Below are 18,368 nucleotides of genomic sequence, written 5' to 3'. Positions count from 1 at the left end.
TTTATTAAGAAAATTGTATGTTTAATGAAGAGTAAAAAGTTGAATATACATTCTAATTTGAATGGAAGGAAAAGAGAGATAGATAATGAAATATGGAGCTAATAAATATATATATATATATATATATATATATAATAAATGAACGTAAATTAATAGAAAGTAAGATAATAATACTTTTTTTGATAAAACTTATTTCATAAACAACTACGTGACATTTTGTCTTTTTGTGTACATTGAGATGAGATATTTTAAATAAGCTAATTAACAAACTTGCTTTTATATAAGTCAGTTACTTTGAGTAAGTTTGGATAATTGTTTTGATAAACAAATATAAAAAAATTAGAGATTTATTTATAAATAAAAATATCCTAAGTATAAGTTAAAAATAAATTTTTAAGAAAATAATACGAAACTTTATACGTATAAAAATTAATTTTAGTTTTCAGAGAAACTGATTCCATTTTTTATTTTTTTTTCCACGAAAAGACTAAAAAAAGTCACGTCACTACCGATCTACGTGACGCTGGCGCAGAATTCCAAACGTTCGTACTTTCTGCTTTCCTGACGCTCCACCAAACATTCTCTCAATCGCTTGACACGTGGCTTCATCAACGGTCATCTTTAGCTGTCGTTTACGCTTCCAAAAATCATTTGAAAAACCTTTAAACCCATTTCATTTCTACTGTTTCATCTTCTCTTTGCCTTAGTTTCTTCTGCAAAACCCACGATGCTCTTCAACTCTCTCTAATAAAATAATAATAAAAGTAATACTACTACTAATAATAAATATAATGAACAACAAAATTGTTATTATCATACCATCCAATTATCGTTATTAAAATAAAATAAAATATAATTCTTAAATATATAATTACTATTATCTATTACAAATGAAAATTATAATATATTACTATTATCTATAAGTTCTATTAAATTTGATGACATAAATACCTAAGAAGCCCAGACACGGATACGGGCACGGATACGACACGGACACGGACATGAAGATATGACTAAACTGAAAATTATAGGACACGGGACACGGTTATATATAAATTAAAATGTAGTAATATGTTTTGTTATATGAAAACAATCAAGAAAAACATAATGTGTAACTTTTACCTTTTGGAAATTTTAATATTTTGTTTAGATTTTATCATATTTTATCTGAGATTTAGTGTGGAAGAGAAGATGTATTTAAAACACTGAACCGCAATTTTTTTCTAGCTTTTCTGGCGTGTCTAAGGAGGGAAACGTGCCTCCTCCAGCGTATCCAGAAAGAGGACTATTTCCGGTCAAATAAAAAGCGTCCGACACCGTGTCGGGCACGCTTCCACCGTATGTCCGTGGTATATCGAAAACACCGACGACAACTTTGTGGCCGTATCCGAGCTTCACAGATAAATACTAGAAAATAAATAATATATAAACCCTCAAATCTTCTATAATTTTAAAAAAAATCCAATAAGTAATCAAATTTTGCTATAAACTTTGTCTTTTTCCAATTTTCACATACTAATTATAAGATTTTCTGAAAAAATTATGAACATGAAAATAATTTCCTTAAATTCGTTGACATAAATGCTACGAATAACAAATAGGTTAAAAAAAATTAAGTCTTCAATAATTCTAAATAAAATACAAAAAATAATTACTTAAGTCACCAACTTTTACTACAAACAAACTTATTTTATAATTTTTTATTAATTATTTAATTTAAATTTTTTATTTTTTTCTAAATACAAATAAACTAGTGATTAATTTTAAAATTAAATACTTTAAAATAAAAAGATAAAAAAGAAACCCATTGAGAAGTCAGCTTCTCATGGGTGCAAAAAGAAAAAAAGATAATATAAGAAAGTTGGGGTTGGGAAACCCAACTTGCCACCTTCAATTAAAATAATATAAGGTTGGCATATATGATGTCTTTAGTCGTGAAACATTGATGTTTGAAATAAAGCAAAATAAGAAAATTATTATCGTTTTATCTAGTACTTGAATATGAATTAAATATAAATAGAAAAAAAATACAAACTTAAATTTTAACAACACAATAAGAGGATTTGGAAAATATAAAGAAAATATCAATAAATAAGGAATAAAAAAAGTTAAAATGTGAGAATATACATTGTAATTATACTTTCATCAATTATATATATATATATATATATATATATATATCAATTATATATTTGAAAGAGTTACAAAACTTACAAAGATAAACTACAAATACTACAAGTATTTATGAAAAAAAAATACAAATATATAATAAATATACACCGTTTTAAATAATTTATTAGAGGAACTACAAACATAACAAGTATTTTGAATTATTTAGTAGGAACAAAAAGTACTTTGAATTATTTAGTAGGAACAAAAAGTACTTTGAATAAAAATACAATGTAACCACGTGGTTAATACAAGGATTTGTTGTTTTCATAACAACTAAGAAATAGACGCGGTTTAATAAGAATATCAAGTGGAGTGGCTTTGGTGTTGGTTAATCCAAAGGTTTCAGTCATGTCTATAGTATAAGGTGATGAACTTAAAATTTCAAAAGAATGCAAAAAACTAGCAAGAATGAAATGCACCATTTGAAGTCCAAAGGATACTCCTGGACACATTCTTCTGCCACCTCCAAATGGTAATAACTCGAAATGATGGCCTTTGATGTCAATATCTTTATGAGTTGTAAGAAACCTTTCTGGTTTGAACTCCAAAGGATCTTCCCAAACATTACCATCTGTATGAATCTTCCAAAGATTTGTGATTAGTCGGGTTCCTTTGTTTATATTGTAGCCTTGCAAAGTGCAATTTTTTATGAATTCACGAGGTACCGAAAGAGGAACAGGAGGATACAATCTTAAAGTTTCTTTTACTATAGCTTGAAGATATGTTAACTTACTTATATCATATTCCCTTACGCATTTTTCTTTCCCAATATGAATATCTAGTTCCTCTTTTACTTTTTCCAACACCAAAGGATTTCTTAAAATCAAAGATATTGTCCATATAAGAACTGTATTGCTTGTGTCAGTTCCTCCTGCAATCACTGTCTGCAAATCAAACAAGTTACCGAACGAAAATATTTCAGGGAAGAAAATTAAGGTTATCTTTGAAAAACTTATTTTTTAAAATAACTTAGGTTAAAGTTAATTTCAATTTACAAGAAAAGTTATTTAATTTTATTTATTTTCTAGGAATTATTTGCATGAGTTCTACAATCATTGTATATTTCCACCATCGAAAAAGTAAACAATTTCTAAACTAATGATGTAGAATTTACATGTTTTTTTTTTATCAAAAATATCATTATTTTTCACAAAAACCAAATCTAAGTAGAAAACAGAAAAAAAAATTGTAAGTGGTGGTCCATTGATTTTCATTCAAGCAACACCACAAATGTCCCTTTCCACCATCAATATCTCCATTCTCAACCTCACTACCCTTTCTCCCCCAATCACAACATCACTACTCACTCTCCCAAAAAACACTTATATCTCTCCCCACTATCAAACAAATCCCATATAAACGGTAAAGACGATAAAACACACTTTCGTGAAGAATTTTGTAATGTTTTTACATCATTAACGAAAGTGTTACACCTTATATTTTCATACAACTGATTTTAAACCGACGAAGTAAAATACATATCTTCATATCTGAGGTAAGTTCCTGAGAAAATATTTCAGATTTAATTAAGAACTATGTTGTATTTACGTGTTTAATTTTCTTAAAGTTTCACATTTCAAAAGCATTATAACGTGTAAATTAAACATTCATACCAGTAGGGTGGATTTGATCATGGTATCTGCATCGATCCCATCAATAGTTGTTCCATCAAGCAATGAAATCATTACATCCATGAAATCTTGAGCTTCATCAACCTTCTCACCCAAACCCTTCCTTTTTCTATGTTCCTCTAACTCCTCACCTATAATACTATCCAACTCTTTCGCAGTTTCTTTCATTGCCTTCTCATGCCCTCCAAAATCAAACCATCTCAACCATGGAACAGCATCTCCCACTGTGAACACCCCCAACAGACGCATGAACTCCTCCACAGCCTTCACACATCTCTTTGTCTTCTCATCTTGCAAGTTTTCACCACCAAAATATCTCTTCCCAACGACCATTCGAAGAACCATGTTGAATGAGAGGTCAGAAAACCATTGCTTCAGCTCCACCAAGGCATAGCCAGACTCTCTCTTTTGGCTACACCAAACATTATGCAACTCTTTGATCGAGTTTTGAAGTTCTGAGACACGAACATGCTGCAGTTGTTCCACTCGACGAGTAGTAAGGATTTCTAAAGTTACAATCTTTCGTAACTCGCGCCAATAGGGACCATAGGGTACAAAGCCAAACATGGCATTGTAGCCCATGAGTTCAATCGCGATGAGCTTGGGGCGAGAGGAAACGGCCATGTCGTTTGTGGTGAAACATTCCTTTGCCGTTTCCCAGTTGTTGATTACCAAAGCCCTTTTGGCACCAAGTTGGATGGTGAAAATGGGTCCATATTTGTCAGCCAAAGCACCCAAAGTTCTATGGGGTCTCTTTGAACCACTCAGAAGTGGAAGGTGACCAAGTATTGGCCATGCTCCTGCAACAGTGGGAGCCTCTTTGGTGTGAAAAAAATTGAAGGGATTGTAGAAGAATAAACAAAAGAGGATTAGAGAAAGAAGTGCAATGGTAGTGGTATTGAGGTAGTTTTGAACAAAATCCATTTGAGCTTTGTTAAGTCCAATGGAAGTGGTATTGTTAAATAGATCATTCATTGCTACAGAGGGAAAAGACCAAGTTGATGGATTGCTGAAGTCAAAACTTTCCACTGCAGAAAAGTACAAGATGGTAGAGAAGAGCTTTAACACTAGGATTGAATGATACAAGAGGCTGCAATTTTTTTTTCATTTTTTGTTTCATCACATCATTACTCTCTCATTGATTGTTCAGTGCAGGTGGCAAGGCCCTTGGAAACTTTGAGATTGTTGCAGCTGTCAACCACTTGTATATTGAAGATAAAAGATATTAACCTTAATAGCTTGATATTTATTTGTTGTCTCCTCCAACTGATAGTAATAATTGAATTATAAATGTGGGTAGGTTAAACGGTCTTGTGTTGAATCTTCTAGTGTTAGCCTTCACTCAAGTAATTAGGTTCCAAGTATACGAAAACAACTATCGGAAGACTAAGAACGTGATTATTAAGGGTAATTTGTGCTAATATGATACTCTCTTTTAATTTTGATTATAGTGAAATTTGATTGACTGGTTTGTGTATGTGATTTTTACTTCTCACATTGGAAAGGTTTTTTACATTAATAATTTTGTATTTTTCTTCAATGTATTTTTTGTTGTTGCCATTATTTGTTATTGATCCTCACAAATTCTTACAAGTTGAGGAAATTATTATTCGCTGCTTATTACTATGGTTGAGTAATTATTCCAATCCCACATGAGTTACGTCTTGTTAACAACATCTCATCTAACTTCACATGTGATCCTCCTACTCCAAAATACAAAAACACCAATATTCATTCCAAACTTCAACTCAACAGGAAAATAAACACTCATAATTCTACATATATTATCAAATCACTGTTGGGAATCATAAAAAAATGCAAATTAACAAAACCATATGGAAAAACAACCCTAAAAAAATCATAATGATTGAAAAACAATGATAAAAAGGAAAAAAAATTGTGATGCATCACGGAAGCAAAAGATTAATACGAAGACAGAGAAATTGATTGACCTGAAATGGAGAAGGGTGAATCAATTTGAAGAACGTACCGTTTACCTTCAACCGTTGATCGAACCTCACACAATGTCACTCCTGATTCATAAAGAACGACTTCAGATTCTTGTTTCAGCTTAGGGTTTAGACGTGATTTCTCCTAGTTACCTTCAACCGTTGATCGAAACTCACACAATGTCGCTCTTGGTTCGTAACGAACGACTTTGAATTCTCGTTTTGACTTAAGGGTTTAGAGGCGATTTCTCCTGGTTACCTTGAACCGTTGATCAAAATTCACACAATGCCGCTCTTGATTCGTAACAAATGACTTTGAATTCTCGTTTCAACTTAGGGTTTAGACGCGATTTCCCCTGGTTCAATGTCTATATGCAAGAGTCTTAGTCTCGAGTCCGAACTTCGAGCTCAATGACAAGGTGAATTTCGAGTCTTTACACTACGTGGGCTTAATTATCCACAATTTAAAAACTTGGCCTAAAAGTTATTTAATCACTTTAAAAATATTATTTAAAATATTAGTTAAAGCTTCCGTATTTTAAAAAATGTTGCCTAAAATGCTAAAATTAAATATCCACATTTCTAAAAACGTTGCCTAAAGTAATCACATTTTAATAACTTATCCCACGTTTTTTAAAATGTTGCTTAAAATAAATAGACAACGTTTTTCCAAATATTTTTCACAGAGAAATAAGCCTTACTGCATGGACAACAATAACAAACTGTTACTTATACCTACTTCAGGCAACACTTTTTTACCCGTTGACATGTCAACGTGGCCTAAAGTGAAAAATGGTGTTGTATACTCTATAGAGTTTTTAATTTTTACAAACGATGGGCTTTCAATTGGACCCAAAAGATCAATTCTAAACTAACTTAAGTTCTTTCTTTGAGGGTTAAGTTGATCATCTAGTTCCAATTTACTACTAACTCTTTACTGTTAGTTGCCTGATTTTTGCATAATTTATGCTCTTTAAGTGTCGGTTTCCAATCTCCATGCATCAACATCTTCTTCCAAGCTTCCAAGATCAAAAGCAATTCAAAAATTGTTCCTTTAAATGATCAAAGCACACGTTAGATGATTCAAGCAAAATAAAAACTATAAAATGCAATTTTAATGATATTTTTATTAAAACTATATTATTTGGAAGAAAATACAAATCTAATCTAAAATTAGAAAATAAAAACAAAAAAAAAACCTCAAGAAAATGCAATTACTCTATAAAAGTATTGAAAACCAAGAGTTATCAGTCTATAATGGAACTTAGGATTGGAACAAAAACACCATATGTTATAGAAGATGGGGAAATGAGTTGTATAAGATTGATTATGTGTCATTTCTTCACACTAACCATTGGAATTTAAAATACATATACACAATCCCTTCTATTGAACTACAAGCAATTTACTTTAGTTGGAGCTCTACCAATTGTATCTATTTAATTTTATAAGATTTGTAACAAGGTTGGTTGGGTCATTTTTGTGCGTAATTTTAGGAATTGTGGTTGAGAAGTATAGTGGTGTTTTTTTTTTTTTTTGATCAGCAATGAATTAATGAATAAAAACGGGACACTTGAGGGGTATCCCAACCCTTATACAAATATCAAATACTCAATTACAATCCAGAGAATTAAAAGCATGGAGAAGCTTTCAATTACTCAGCCAAAGACATAAGATTTGTTCCTAAGACAAAGAAAAAAGAAACAGATAAAGTTCCTGCTCTTGTTTATGCACCAGCAGCAGGATTTTCCAGAACTTCTCCAATTCTGATTCTTCATGGTTGGTGCTCCTCCCTGTCAATCTACACTAAAAAAATCCTAGTTGTTATATAAGTTACCTCTCCATTCCTCACCATTCCTCACGTCGAACAACATCCCACCTATTACAACCCTAGGCTCAGCGTCTTTGCATCCCATTACGGGACCTCTGCAGCCCCAGCAAACCCAAACAGCAACCCCAAAACTTCATGTCCTCTTACTGGTCCTATGCCTCTAACTTTTGCTCATTGTGGCCAAACCACCTTTCTGCATAAATCCGATAAATTCCTCTAATGTACCCCAATCACTTCGGCCTACTGTCTGCACCTATTTGAGCATCCTCCAGCACAGAATAACAAGTTTTCATAACTGCACACGTGCCCCACAGAGGTTAAACAAGCCCGACATTCCCAGCTGAAACAATACCTACCAGCCCCAATTACTTAATGCTTTTTATACAGGGGATTGGATTCAAAATCCAGTCCACTAAGGAATAAGAGAAGAAAGAAGAATGGTGCTTTACCCATAACCAGGATTTTAACTGTACCTTTTGAAAAATCTCCTCCACATCCACAACACCTTGCTTGAACACCACCGAATTCCTTTGGTCCCATATGCATCTAACCACTGCTGTCCAAATCCCTTTCCAAACCATATTTTGTTTACTGCTAATCTGAAACAAGTGGAAATTCTCAAAGTGGGTCTTTACATCATTATGTTGAACAAACAGAATCCCAACCCATCTAAAGCACATGAACCAAACACTCATCGCGTGTTTACACTCCAAAAAAAGATGTTGACATGATTCAGCATTAACCTGGCACAGAGCACATAAGGCATTATTTAACATCACCCCTCTCCTACTTAGACATTCTCTTGTTGGTACACTGTTCGTCAGGATTGTTGAAGATGGTTGTTGCTCCTTCAAGATTGTGTTTGATGAAGACATCTATGTACATTACATTTGTATTTTGCTTTGCTTTAAGTATGTCTTAGGTAGTGCTTAGAGGTTGTCTAAGAGTGGGCTTTTTGCTGAGTAACTCACCTCATAACCACTGGCCATGTGATAAGAACAAGCATAAGTTTTCTTAAACTGTTTTTCACATGTTTTACAAAAAACACGTTTACTGCATAAAAATAAATCTGTTCTTTTCTAAATAAACAGATTCGTTTTTACACTGATGCCTTGGCTAAGTCTTGTGAAAATTAGATTTTGTGCATCAGGTATTTTGACTAAGTCTTCTACCTTTCAAAACGACTGAGTTTTATACAGTTAAACTTTCTCTGTTTTCGTTTTGAAAAATAAATCTGTTCATCTGTAAATGAATAGATTCTTTTTGTCTCTGGTGCCATGTCAAGCTTAAACGTTTTCAGTTTTATCTCTGCACCAGAATGGTTGACTAAGTCTCCTCACTTAACAAATTCTCTAACTGTTTTTTGAAAATAAATCTGTTCATTTTATTTTCAATCTGTTCATTTTATAACAGCTTTAACTGTTTTTCAAAAATCTGTTATAAGTTGGTTTTCTATAAAATGCAAACTTGTTTCTGAGTTTAACAACAGTTCATACATTTGCAAAAACAAGTTTTACAGCAAAGAATCAAAAGTTTACAAATGATTAGCATTTGTTCTTCAAAGATTTCAAAAATCACAAAGTGCTTGTTCTTGGTTTGGTTCCAAAAGTTTGGTGTGAGGTGCTGCTACTGTTCTAGCAATCTTGCCTACTGGTTTAAGGTAGATCTTTGTATCCTCAATCAGGTGGAGTCGTTTCACTTCTCATTTCTTGTAATAGTTTGGTTGAACACTCTTCTTGATAGGTGTTCTTGAAGAGTGGGTGTGTGTGTGCTGAAATAGGTTTTTTCAGCAAGAGTACCTAAGTTCTTGTAGGTTTCAAGAACAGTGGGAATTGTACTTGGTTGTACTGTGGTTTAGTGATTTCCACCTGGTGTTGGTGAAGACTGGATGTAGCTCAGTTGAGTGAACCAGTATAACTGCTTGTGTTCATTCTCTCTCACTCTCTGCAATTTCGTTTCTGCATAATTGATAAAACAGCAAAGAAATAAATCTGTTCAATTGAAAATAAATCTGTTCTTTCTGGGCGCTGTGCATATTGTTCTTAATTTCTGGAAAACTGTCTGGTTTTAACAAGAACACTGATAATCTGTTAAAGGCTAATAAAACAGGTTGTATGTGATAGATTGTCTCACTAATTGTCAAGCCCTTAACTGAACCTAAATCACATTAATTGGAATTAAGGTTTGTTGTTTTCTGTGTTTCACTGTTTTTCAATATGATATCTGTGTGTGTGCATCTGGAAAATCTATCTGCATAATCTTGTGATTAATCTTGCTGTATTAAAAGCTTTTCAAACAAAAACAGTGCTGAAATAAATCTGTTCATTTTTACATAATTCGATTTATTTTCTGTAAAACTGTGTTAAACACTGTTTCTGCGAGAAAGTTTTAAAAGGTCAATTCACCCCCCCTCTTGAACTTTGGCACTATTAAACCCAACAAGGATCCTCCACGTTGTAGTCACCAAACTAGGGAAAGCTTTAACCTTCCAAAGGTTTATGAATACCTCTGAGTGTGAGCCTCTACGTTGTTTTGTAAGGCAATCATAAGCAGAATTCACAGAGAACCCATTTCCTACATCATTCCCCCACACTTGGACGTCCTTTTGTTCTCTGCTCAACTTAATCGACGACAAATGCCTCATCATTTCTACTTCCAATTCAGATTCCCACACAAATCTAGGACGCCTCCACCTTAAACACCACTGCCATACCGTTCCAATCCACACTCTAGCCTCCTCCACCTTTTGCCCCTGATTTAAAGACAAAGAAAAAAGCCTTGGGTACATCGATTTGAGATTAAAGTTCCCAATCCATATGTCTTTCCAAAACTTTACTTTGTCCCCACATCCTAGCTTCCACCCGATCTCTTTGTTGAACCAATCATCTCCTCTGTCCTCCCTGCAATCTTTGAACAAGTCTCTCCACCATCATGATTGAAGTTTCACTGGTGACTGTGAAGCATTAGAACTCGATCCATACTTCGAGACCAACAGATCCTTCCACCTAACTTTTTCATCCACTAGGAGACGCCATCTCCATTTAGCCAGCAAAGCAAGATTGAAGTTATGCACATCTCTCAAACCCAGACCACCCTCCTCTTTTGGCTTACATAACTCTTTCCAACTTACCCATGATATCGTCTCCTTCTCCTTCCCCCACCCCCATAGGAACCTCCTTTGGATTCTGGTGATACTTCTACAAACCGTGATCGGTGCTCTGAAAAGTGACAGATAGTATAGCGGGACGGAGGATAAAACAGATTTAATAAGGCATATTCTCCCTGCCATAGATAGGAATCTTCCTTTCCACACGTTGAGCCTTGCTTTAAGTTTGTTTATCACAGGCTCCCAAAACTTCTTCTTTCTCGAATTACCTCCCACTTCAAGACCCAAATATTTGAACGGGAAACCCGTCTGAACACAATTCAAAGTCTTTGTGTAGCAATCAAGATTACTTCTTTGAACATTAATACCTGTAAGTTTTGACTTGTGAAAATTGATCTTCAGCCCTGAAGCGAGCTCATACCCCCTGAGGATGGATTTCAGTGTCACCACGTTGGTGTAAGAGTCCTCACAGAAAAAAACAGTGTCATCTGCATACTGTAGGATACTCAGTACAACCTCCTTTCTCCCAATCTTAAGACCAGAAAGTAATCTGGCCTTTTCCGCTTGCCTTACTATACCAGCCAAACCTTCTGCTACCACTGTAAAGAGGAATGGCGCAAGAGGGTCGCCCTGCCTCAACCCTCTCGAGGGTTTGAATTCCTCCGCAGGGCTCCCATTAACCAGAACTGAATGTTGCACTTTCCATACAACCTCTGGTCCAACCAATCCACTTACTATGGAACCCTAACCTTTGGAGCATGTCGTAAAGGAAGACCCAGCTAACCGAATCGTACGCCTTTTCAAAATCCACCTTCAGACACAATCCACTTCTCCCACTCCTCCTGAGATCCTCCACTACTTCATTACCCATAAGCACACTTTCGAGTATCCCTCTGTTCTTAATAAAAGCCGACTGGCTTTCATTAATAATAGAGGAAAGTACATTCTTCATTCTTCCTGCTAGGACCTTAGAGATAATTTTGTAGGTGGCCCCAACTAAAGAGATAGGACGATACTGCTCAAGCAGGATTGGATCTCCAACTTTAGGAACAAGAGCACTGAAAGAGGCATTACAACCTTTGGGAATATGACCTGTACTATGAAAAGAAGCCAAAGCTGCCATAAACTCTACTTTGATGAACTCCCAGCTTTTCTTTATGAAGAGAAAATTAAACCCGTCAGGTCCTGGGGACTTGGAACCTTCACAAAGCCACACCGCATCCCTAACTTCCTTCTCTGTGAACTCTGCTATCAGCTTTAAATTCTCCTCCTGGTTTAAAGAATTAAACTCTACCGCATCAAGTCTAACACCAAAATCTCTTGTTGCCTCAAACCTTTTTTCAAACAACTTCTTAGCTTCACCACGGATTGTACAAGGCTCTTCACACCACTGGCCCCCCACCTTAACACCTTTAACTTCATTTTTTAGCCGTCTCCATCTTAGAGAAGTGTGGTAAAATTCCGTGCATGAGTCTCCACTCTTTAACCAACTGGCTCTAGCTTTTTGGCACAACAAAGACTCTAGCTTCTTATCAGTCTCCTTCAATCTACTCACCAAACCAATTCTGTGTAATCTCTCATCTTCCAATAACCCTACACTACAGTCTTGGCAATCTAGAGCCTCAAGCTCCAACAAAATGGATTTCTTTGTTGTCTCCAGATTTCCAAAGACATCCCTATTCCACACCTTCAAATCCCCCTTCAACCTCTTCATCTTTTCTTTTATCACTGTGAAGGCATTCCCCTGAGAGGGATAGGATATCCATTTTTCCTTCACCATATGGCCAAAACCCTGTTCCGTATACCATGCATCTATAGATCTGAAAGGTTTAGGACCCTAGTCCTTCTCCACAGATTTCACCACTATGGCGCAATGGTCTGACACCTCCCTACGTTGCACATATTGCTTGCACATAGGCCATGTTTGCATCCAATCTTCGGTAACCAACACCCTGTCTAGCCTGCTCTTAGCCTTGCCATTTGAATTAAACCACGTAAAGGGCTTTCCCACCAAAGGTATTTCAATAAGAAAATTAGTATCAATGAAGCTATTAAAACCTCTCATCTCATTGGATTGGTTGTCCCGCATATTAACTCCTTTTCTTTCACACCGCTTTCTTATGGCATTGAAGTCACCACAGAAGCACCAAACGGAGTCTGCTGAACCCTTCTTTAGGTTTGTCAGTTCCCCCCACAAGGATACCTTCTCACTCAGGGAACAATTAGCATAAACATTCACCACCACACACCTACATTTTGAACCCTTATGTTGGCCAAACACAACAATAAACCCCTTCCCCATCACATGAGAGTCATAGCAGAAAACTTCTTTATGCAACATAGAGAGCAGACTACCACTACCATTGTCTCCTCCGTAATGTACCCATCCCACATTATTATCCCCCCATAAGGAAAAGCATCTTGCATCCGAAAGGACCATCTGTTTTGTTTCCTGAATACATACAAAATCCGCCTCCTCTCTAGTTATAATGTGCTTTAAATATCGAGCTTTAGTACTTCCCCCTAACCTTCTTATGTTCAAATTTACTATCAACATAGATGCTCTTTCTTTTTACCCTCCTCATACTTTTCCATAACCTGAACATCTCTCTCTTCCATGCAATCGTATTCTTTCACAACCTCTTCTTCGTCCCACCTACAGATTATCCCAGATTGCTTTCCAATCTCCCATAACTTAGATGATTCCCCCGAAATTCTGGGCTCACATAATCTCAAATTGCAGTTCAAAAAATCCCCATCAGATAGTGAGTCTGAAGACGTACCAGCTTTGTGATAGGAAGGGCCGTGTTGTTAGGCGTTTTTATTCCCTGACATTATGTATGAATGAAGCACTATTATAACTTTTTGTTAGAGGTTCTATACACCATACTCATGGATATATATTCATATTAATCTATACGGTGTTGGGTATTTTCCTACTTTGTATTAGCCTTTTCTACAGGGTAGGTTTTTGTATATGGCTGAAGTACTCCTAATATTTCTATTTATTTAACTATTTATTGTTGTTGAAAATTGTTTTTCCCCGAATTGATGGTGAGAAATTCAATTAAAGTCACCATAACTAATACATGTTCTCAAAATTATCTTCTCCAACTTGATTTTTATATTTTGTTATCATTTTTAGTTTCTATTTCCTTTTGAAAAGTTTTTAACTTTTATTTCTGCTATAAGAAAATACATTATTATAGGATCGTTCAAACTTTAATAAGTAAAAACAATGCTAATTAGTTAATAATGTGAGATTTGCATTGCACATGTAGTATACTCTAAATCATTAGGATCGTCCTTTGAAGGTCAACACTAAGTAGTGTTTGTTGAATCAAGTGTGTTCAAGCTTTAAAGAATCCAAATCCTTTGAAGATCGAAGGAAGGCTGGATGTGTTTGCTGTTGCTGAGGTGTTTTAGAATAGGATATGGGGTAGATTGTCTGTGTTAATCCACTCTTGATTGAATCCAAAACTTAAGCATTCTCAAACCTTTTAATTGAAAGTTTTTTTTTAAACTAAGTGAAAAATAACCTGTTATTTTGTCGAAACAACCAATTGTTTTATACTTAAGTGTTTTTAGAAAGGTTGAAAACTGTTTTTGATGGTTGACTTGCTGTCAAACCAAAACAACCGATTGATTCGAGCATTCAACTGATTGTTTGTTTTGGGACCATAACAGAAAACTATTTTGTGCTTTGAATGAGCTTTAAATGATTTTATAACTGAATACGCTCTAGTTTTAAATGCTTTGACCAGTCTTTGAAAACAATAAATAGTTTGTTAAGATTATGTAACAATCACAACGTCACTACTCACTCTCTAAAAGAACACTTATATCTCTCCCCTGTATCAAACAAATCCCATATAAACGAAAGTGTTACACTTGCATGAAATTTTTTGTAATGTTTTTACATCATTAACGAAAGTGTTAAACCTTATATTTTCATACAATTGATTTTAAACCGATGAAGTAAAATACATATCTTCATATCTAAGTTAAGTTCCTGAGAAAACATTTCAGATTTAATTAAGAACTATGTTGTATTTATATGTTTAATACTACAAATATTACAAGTACTTTTGAACAAAAATACAAATATATAATAGAGGAACTACAATACTTTGAACTATTTAGTATGAACAAAAAAGTACTTTGAACAAAAATACAATGTAATCACGTAGCTAAGACAAGGAATGGTTGTTTTCATAACAACTAAGAGATAGACGTGGTTTAATAAGAATATCAAGTGGAGTGGCTTTAGTGTTGGTTAATCCAAATGTTTCAGTCATGTCTATAGGATCAGGTGATGGACTTACAATTTCAAAAGAATGCAAAAACCTAGCAAGAGTGAAATGCACCATTTGAAGGCCAAAAGATATTGCTGGACATATTCTTCTACCACTTCCAAATGGTAATAGCTCAAAATGATGACCTTTGACATCAATATATTTATGATTTGAAAGAAATCTTTCTGGTTTGAACTCCAAAGGGTCTTCCCAAACATTACTATCTGTGTGAATCTTCCAAAGATTTGTGATTAGTCGGGTTCCCTTTTTTATATTATAGTCTCTTAAAATGCAATTCTCTGTGAATTCACGAGGTGCCGAAAGAGGACCAGGAGGATACAATCTTAAAGTTTCTTTGACTATGGCTTGAAGATATGTTAACTTACTTATATCAGATTCATTTACGCATTTCTCTTTTCCAATATGAGTGTCGAGTTCATCTTTTACTTTTTCCAACACCAAAGGATTTCTTAAAATCAAAGATATTGTCCATGTAAGAACTGTATTGTTTGTGTCAGTTCCTCCTGCAATCACATTCTGCAAAACAAAATAGTTACCCAACAAAAATATTTAAGTGAAGAAAATCACTAGAAAAAAAATCATTAAAAGCAACCCAATTTAAACATAAAAAATAATTAGTCACTATATTGACTAAATTAGATACTTATTTAGAGATTAAGAAATTATTGGTATCTAAGATAATTTCTATTATTAATAAAAATTTATAAAATATTTTCTAAATTGGTATCTAAATTAATTATCTAGATTTTAGTTACTAATATTTTATATTTTAAATTAGTCTATAAAAGACTAATAGAGACCGATTTAGAATATAAAGTAGTAAGTAGTTAAAATCTTGGTAGTTAATGGTTATATACCAATTTAAAAATCTATTTTATAAATTTTTATTAATAATAAAAACTACTTTCCATACCAATAATTTTTTTAATTTATAAAATGATCTCTAATTTAAACAAATAATAACTAATTATTTTGGTTCCTAAAATTAGTTTTTATTTAATAATTTTGTTATAGTGAATTAAGATTATATTTGAAAAACTTTTTACTAAAAATAACTTAGGTTATACTTAATTTTAATTTACAAGAAAAAAATTTAATTTTATTTATTTTCTACGGAATACTTCATGAGTTCTATAATAATTTACATTTCCTCCATGGAAAAATTAAACAAGTTCTAAACTGATGATGTACAATTAAAAAAAAAATCTCAAAATTTCATTATTTTTCACAAAAACCAAATTTGAGTGGAAAATTTGGTAGTTGTTTTGTAGCTTTTGGAATAATTAACTAGGAGATATAAAAAAAAGTTGAAACACCTTGTAAGTTGTCCATTCATTTTCATTCACCCAACACCACAAATGTCCCTTTCTCTCCCAATCACAACATCACTATATCCCTCACTCTCCCAAAAAACACTCATGTCTATCAAATGAACCCCATATAAACGGTAAAGACGATAAAACACACTTGTGTGAAGAATTTTGTAATGCTTTTACATCATTAAGACGAAAGTGTTATACCTTATATTTTCATACAACTGATTCTAAACCGACGAAGTAGAATATATATATTCACAACTAAGGTAAGTTCCTGAGAAAATATTTCACATTTAATTAAGAACTATGTTGTATTTATTTGTTTAATTCTCTTAAAGTTTCACATTTCCAAAGCATTATAACGTGTAAATTAAACATACGTACCAGTACGGTGGATTTGATCATGGTATCTGCATCGATCCCTTCAATAGTTCTTCCATCAAGCAATGAAATCATTACATCCATGAAATCTTTAGCTTCATCAACCTTCTCACCCAAACCCTTCCTTTTTCTATGTTCCTCTAACTCCTCGCTTATAATACTATCCAAATCTTTCGCAGTTTTTTTCATTGCCTTCTCATGGCCTCCAAAATCAAACCATCTCAACCATGGAACAGCATCTCCCACTGCGAACACCCCCAACAGACGCATGAACTCCTCCACAGCCTTCACACATCTCTTTGTCTTCTCATCTTGCAAGTTTTCACCACCAAAATATCTCTTCCCAACGACCATTCGAAGAACCATGTTGAATGAGAGGTCAGAAAACCATTGCTGCAGCTCCACCAAGGCATAGCCAGACTCACTCTTTTGGCTACACCAAACATTATACAACTGTTTGATCCAGTTTTGAAGTTCTGAGACACGAACATGCTGCAGCTGTTCCACTCGACGAGTAGTAAGGATTTCTAAAGTTAAAATCTTTCGTAGCTCGCGCCAATAGGGACCATAGGGTGCAAAGACCAACATGGCATGGTTGTAGCCCATGAGTTCAGCGGCGACGAGCTTGGGGCGAGAGGAAACGGCCATGTCGTTTGTGGTGAAACATTCCTTTGCCGTTTCCCAGTTGTTGATTACCAAGGCCCTTTTGGAACCAAGTTGGATGGTGAAAATGGGTCCATATTTGTCAGCCAAAGCACCCAAAGTTCTATGGGGTCTCTTTGAACCAGTCAGAAGTGGAAGGTGACCAAGTATTGGCCATGCTCCTGCAACAGTGGGAGCCTCTTTGGTTTGAAAAAGATTGAAGGGATTGTAGAAGAATAAACAGAAGAGGATTAGAGAAAGAATTGCAATGGCAGTGGTATTCAAGTAGTTTAGAACAAAATCCATTTGAGCTTTGTTGAGTACAATCAATGGTAGTGGTATTCTTAAATAGATCATTCAAAGCCAAGTTGATGGCTTGGTGAAGAGGTACATTTTTGTCAAACTATTCTTTTCCAACTCAAGTTTATATAAGAAACTAAAAAAGTTGGATTTTTTTTCAAAACACACGTGACTAAAACTTTTCAAATAATTGTACTTATCTTTTAAGTATTTTATAAATTTGAATATATTTAATTACTTTTAATAAAAAAAATTATTGAATATTCGAAATTTTTAAATTTTTAACTTAGTATTTTTTTTTGTTTAATTTTTTGACATGATTTTTATTTATCTTGTCATTTTATTTAATTATCTTAATGTATTAAAACAATATATTTTTTAATTAATGTAAACGATATTATAATTAATATAAATCGATAAATAAATATTTTTTATTAAAAAGGGATGGGATAATAAAGAATTATCTTGGTTATTGTAAGGATAATGTGCAAAGGCTTTTGAGAAACTTCGCTGAGCTTTAACACTGGGATTGAATCATACAAGGACTGTTTCTTCCTACACCTCTTGATGAAAATACTTTTTAGCCTTCTTGTGTCATCTCTTTAGAGTAGCTTCCTTCTTGTTTCATTATCTTAGAGTAGCTTGAAAACAGACTTCCGGATTATGTAATCTGTAAGCTAAAAAAAACTTTCAAATTATATAATCTGGAAACTAATCATGCACC

At 34.0% G+C, this 18,368-nt stretch overlaps 2 protein-coding genes across 2 annotated transcripts; both read right to left on the bottom strand.

Moving 5' to 3' along the window:
* Positions 1-2,368: 2,368 nt before the first annotated feature.
* Positions 2,369-5,680, bottom strand: LOC137836831 (cytochrome P450 82A4-like). Its single transcript, XM_068645588.1, has 2 exons — positions 3,786-5,680; positions 2,369-3,056 (listed from the first exon to the last, which is right to left on the bottom strand). Exons 1-2 carry the CDS (start codon positions 4,776-4,778, stop codon positions 2,415-2,417), a joined length of 1,635 nt encoding a protein of 544 aa, XP_068501689.1. The 5' UTR covers positions 4,779-5,680; the 3' UTR covers positions 2,369-2,414.
* Positions 5,681-14,712: 9,032 nt separating this feature from the next.
* LOC137836829 (cytochrome P450 82A4-like) lies at positions 14,713-17,744 on the bottom strand. The gene is made up of 2 exons (XM_068645585.1): positions 16,706-17,744; positions 14,713-15,521 (listed from the first exon to the last, which is right to left on the bottom strand). Exons 1-2 carry the CDS (start codon positions 17,699-17,701, stop codon positions 14,880-14,882), a joined length of 1,638 nt encoding a protein of 545 aa, XP_068501686.1. The 5' UTR covers positions 17,702-17,744; the 3' UTR covers positions 14,713-14,879.
* Between the last annotated feature and the right edge of the window lie 624 nt (positions 17,745-18,368).

The sequence above is a fragment of the Phaseolus vulgaris genome, chromosome 4 (genome assembly GCF_000499845.2).
Source record: "Phaseolus vulgaris cultivar G19833 chromosome 4, P. vulgaris v2.0, whole genome shotgun sequence".
Taxonomy (NCBI): Eukaryota; Viridiplantae; Streptophyta; class Magnoliopsida; order Fabales; family Fabaceae; genus Phaseolus; species Phaseolus vulgaris.
Note: the sequence above shows the minus strand (reverse complement) of the source record. Positions and strands in the feature narration are given on the sequence as shown.

Excerpts from the sequence above, each read along its gene's own strand:
- LOC137836831 (XM_068645588.1), bottom strand. The coding sequence starts at position 4,778 with ATGAATGATCTATTTAACAATACCACTTCCATTGGACTTAACAAAGCT. Across the intron at positions 3,057-3,785 it reads TGATCAAATCCACCCTACTG|ACAGTGATTGCAGGAGGAAC; the intron begins GTATGAATGTTT and ends TTTGATTTGCAG.
- LOC137836829 (XM_068645585.1), bottom strand. The coding sequence starts at position 17,701 with ATGATCTATTTAAGAATACCACTACCATTGATTGTACTCAACAAAGCT. Across the intron at positions 15,522-16,705 it reads TGATCAAATCCACCGTACTG|AATGTGATTGCAGGAGGAAC; the intron begins GTACGTATGTTT and ends TTTGTTTTGCAG.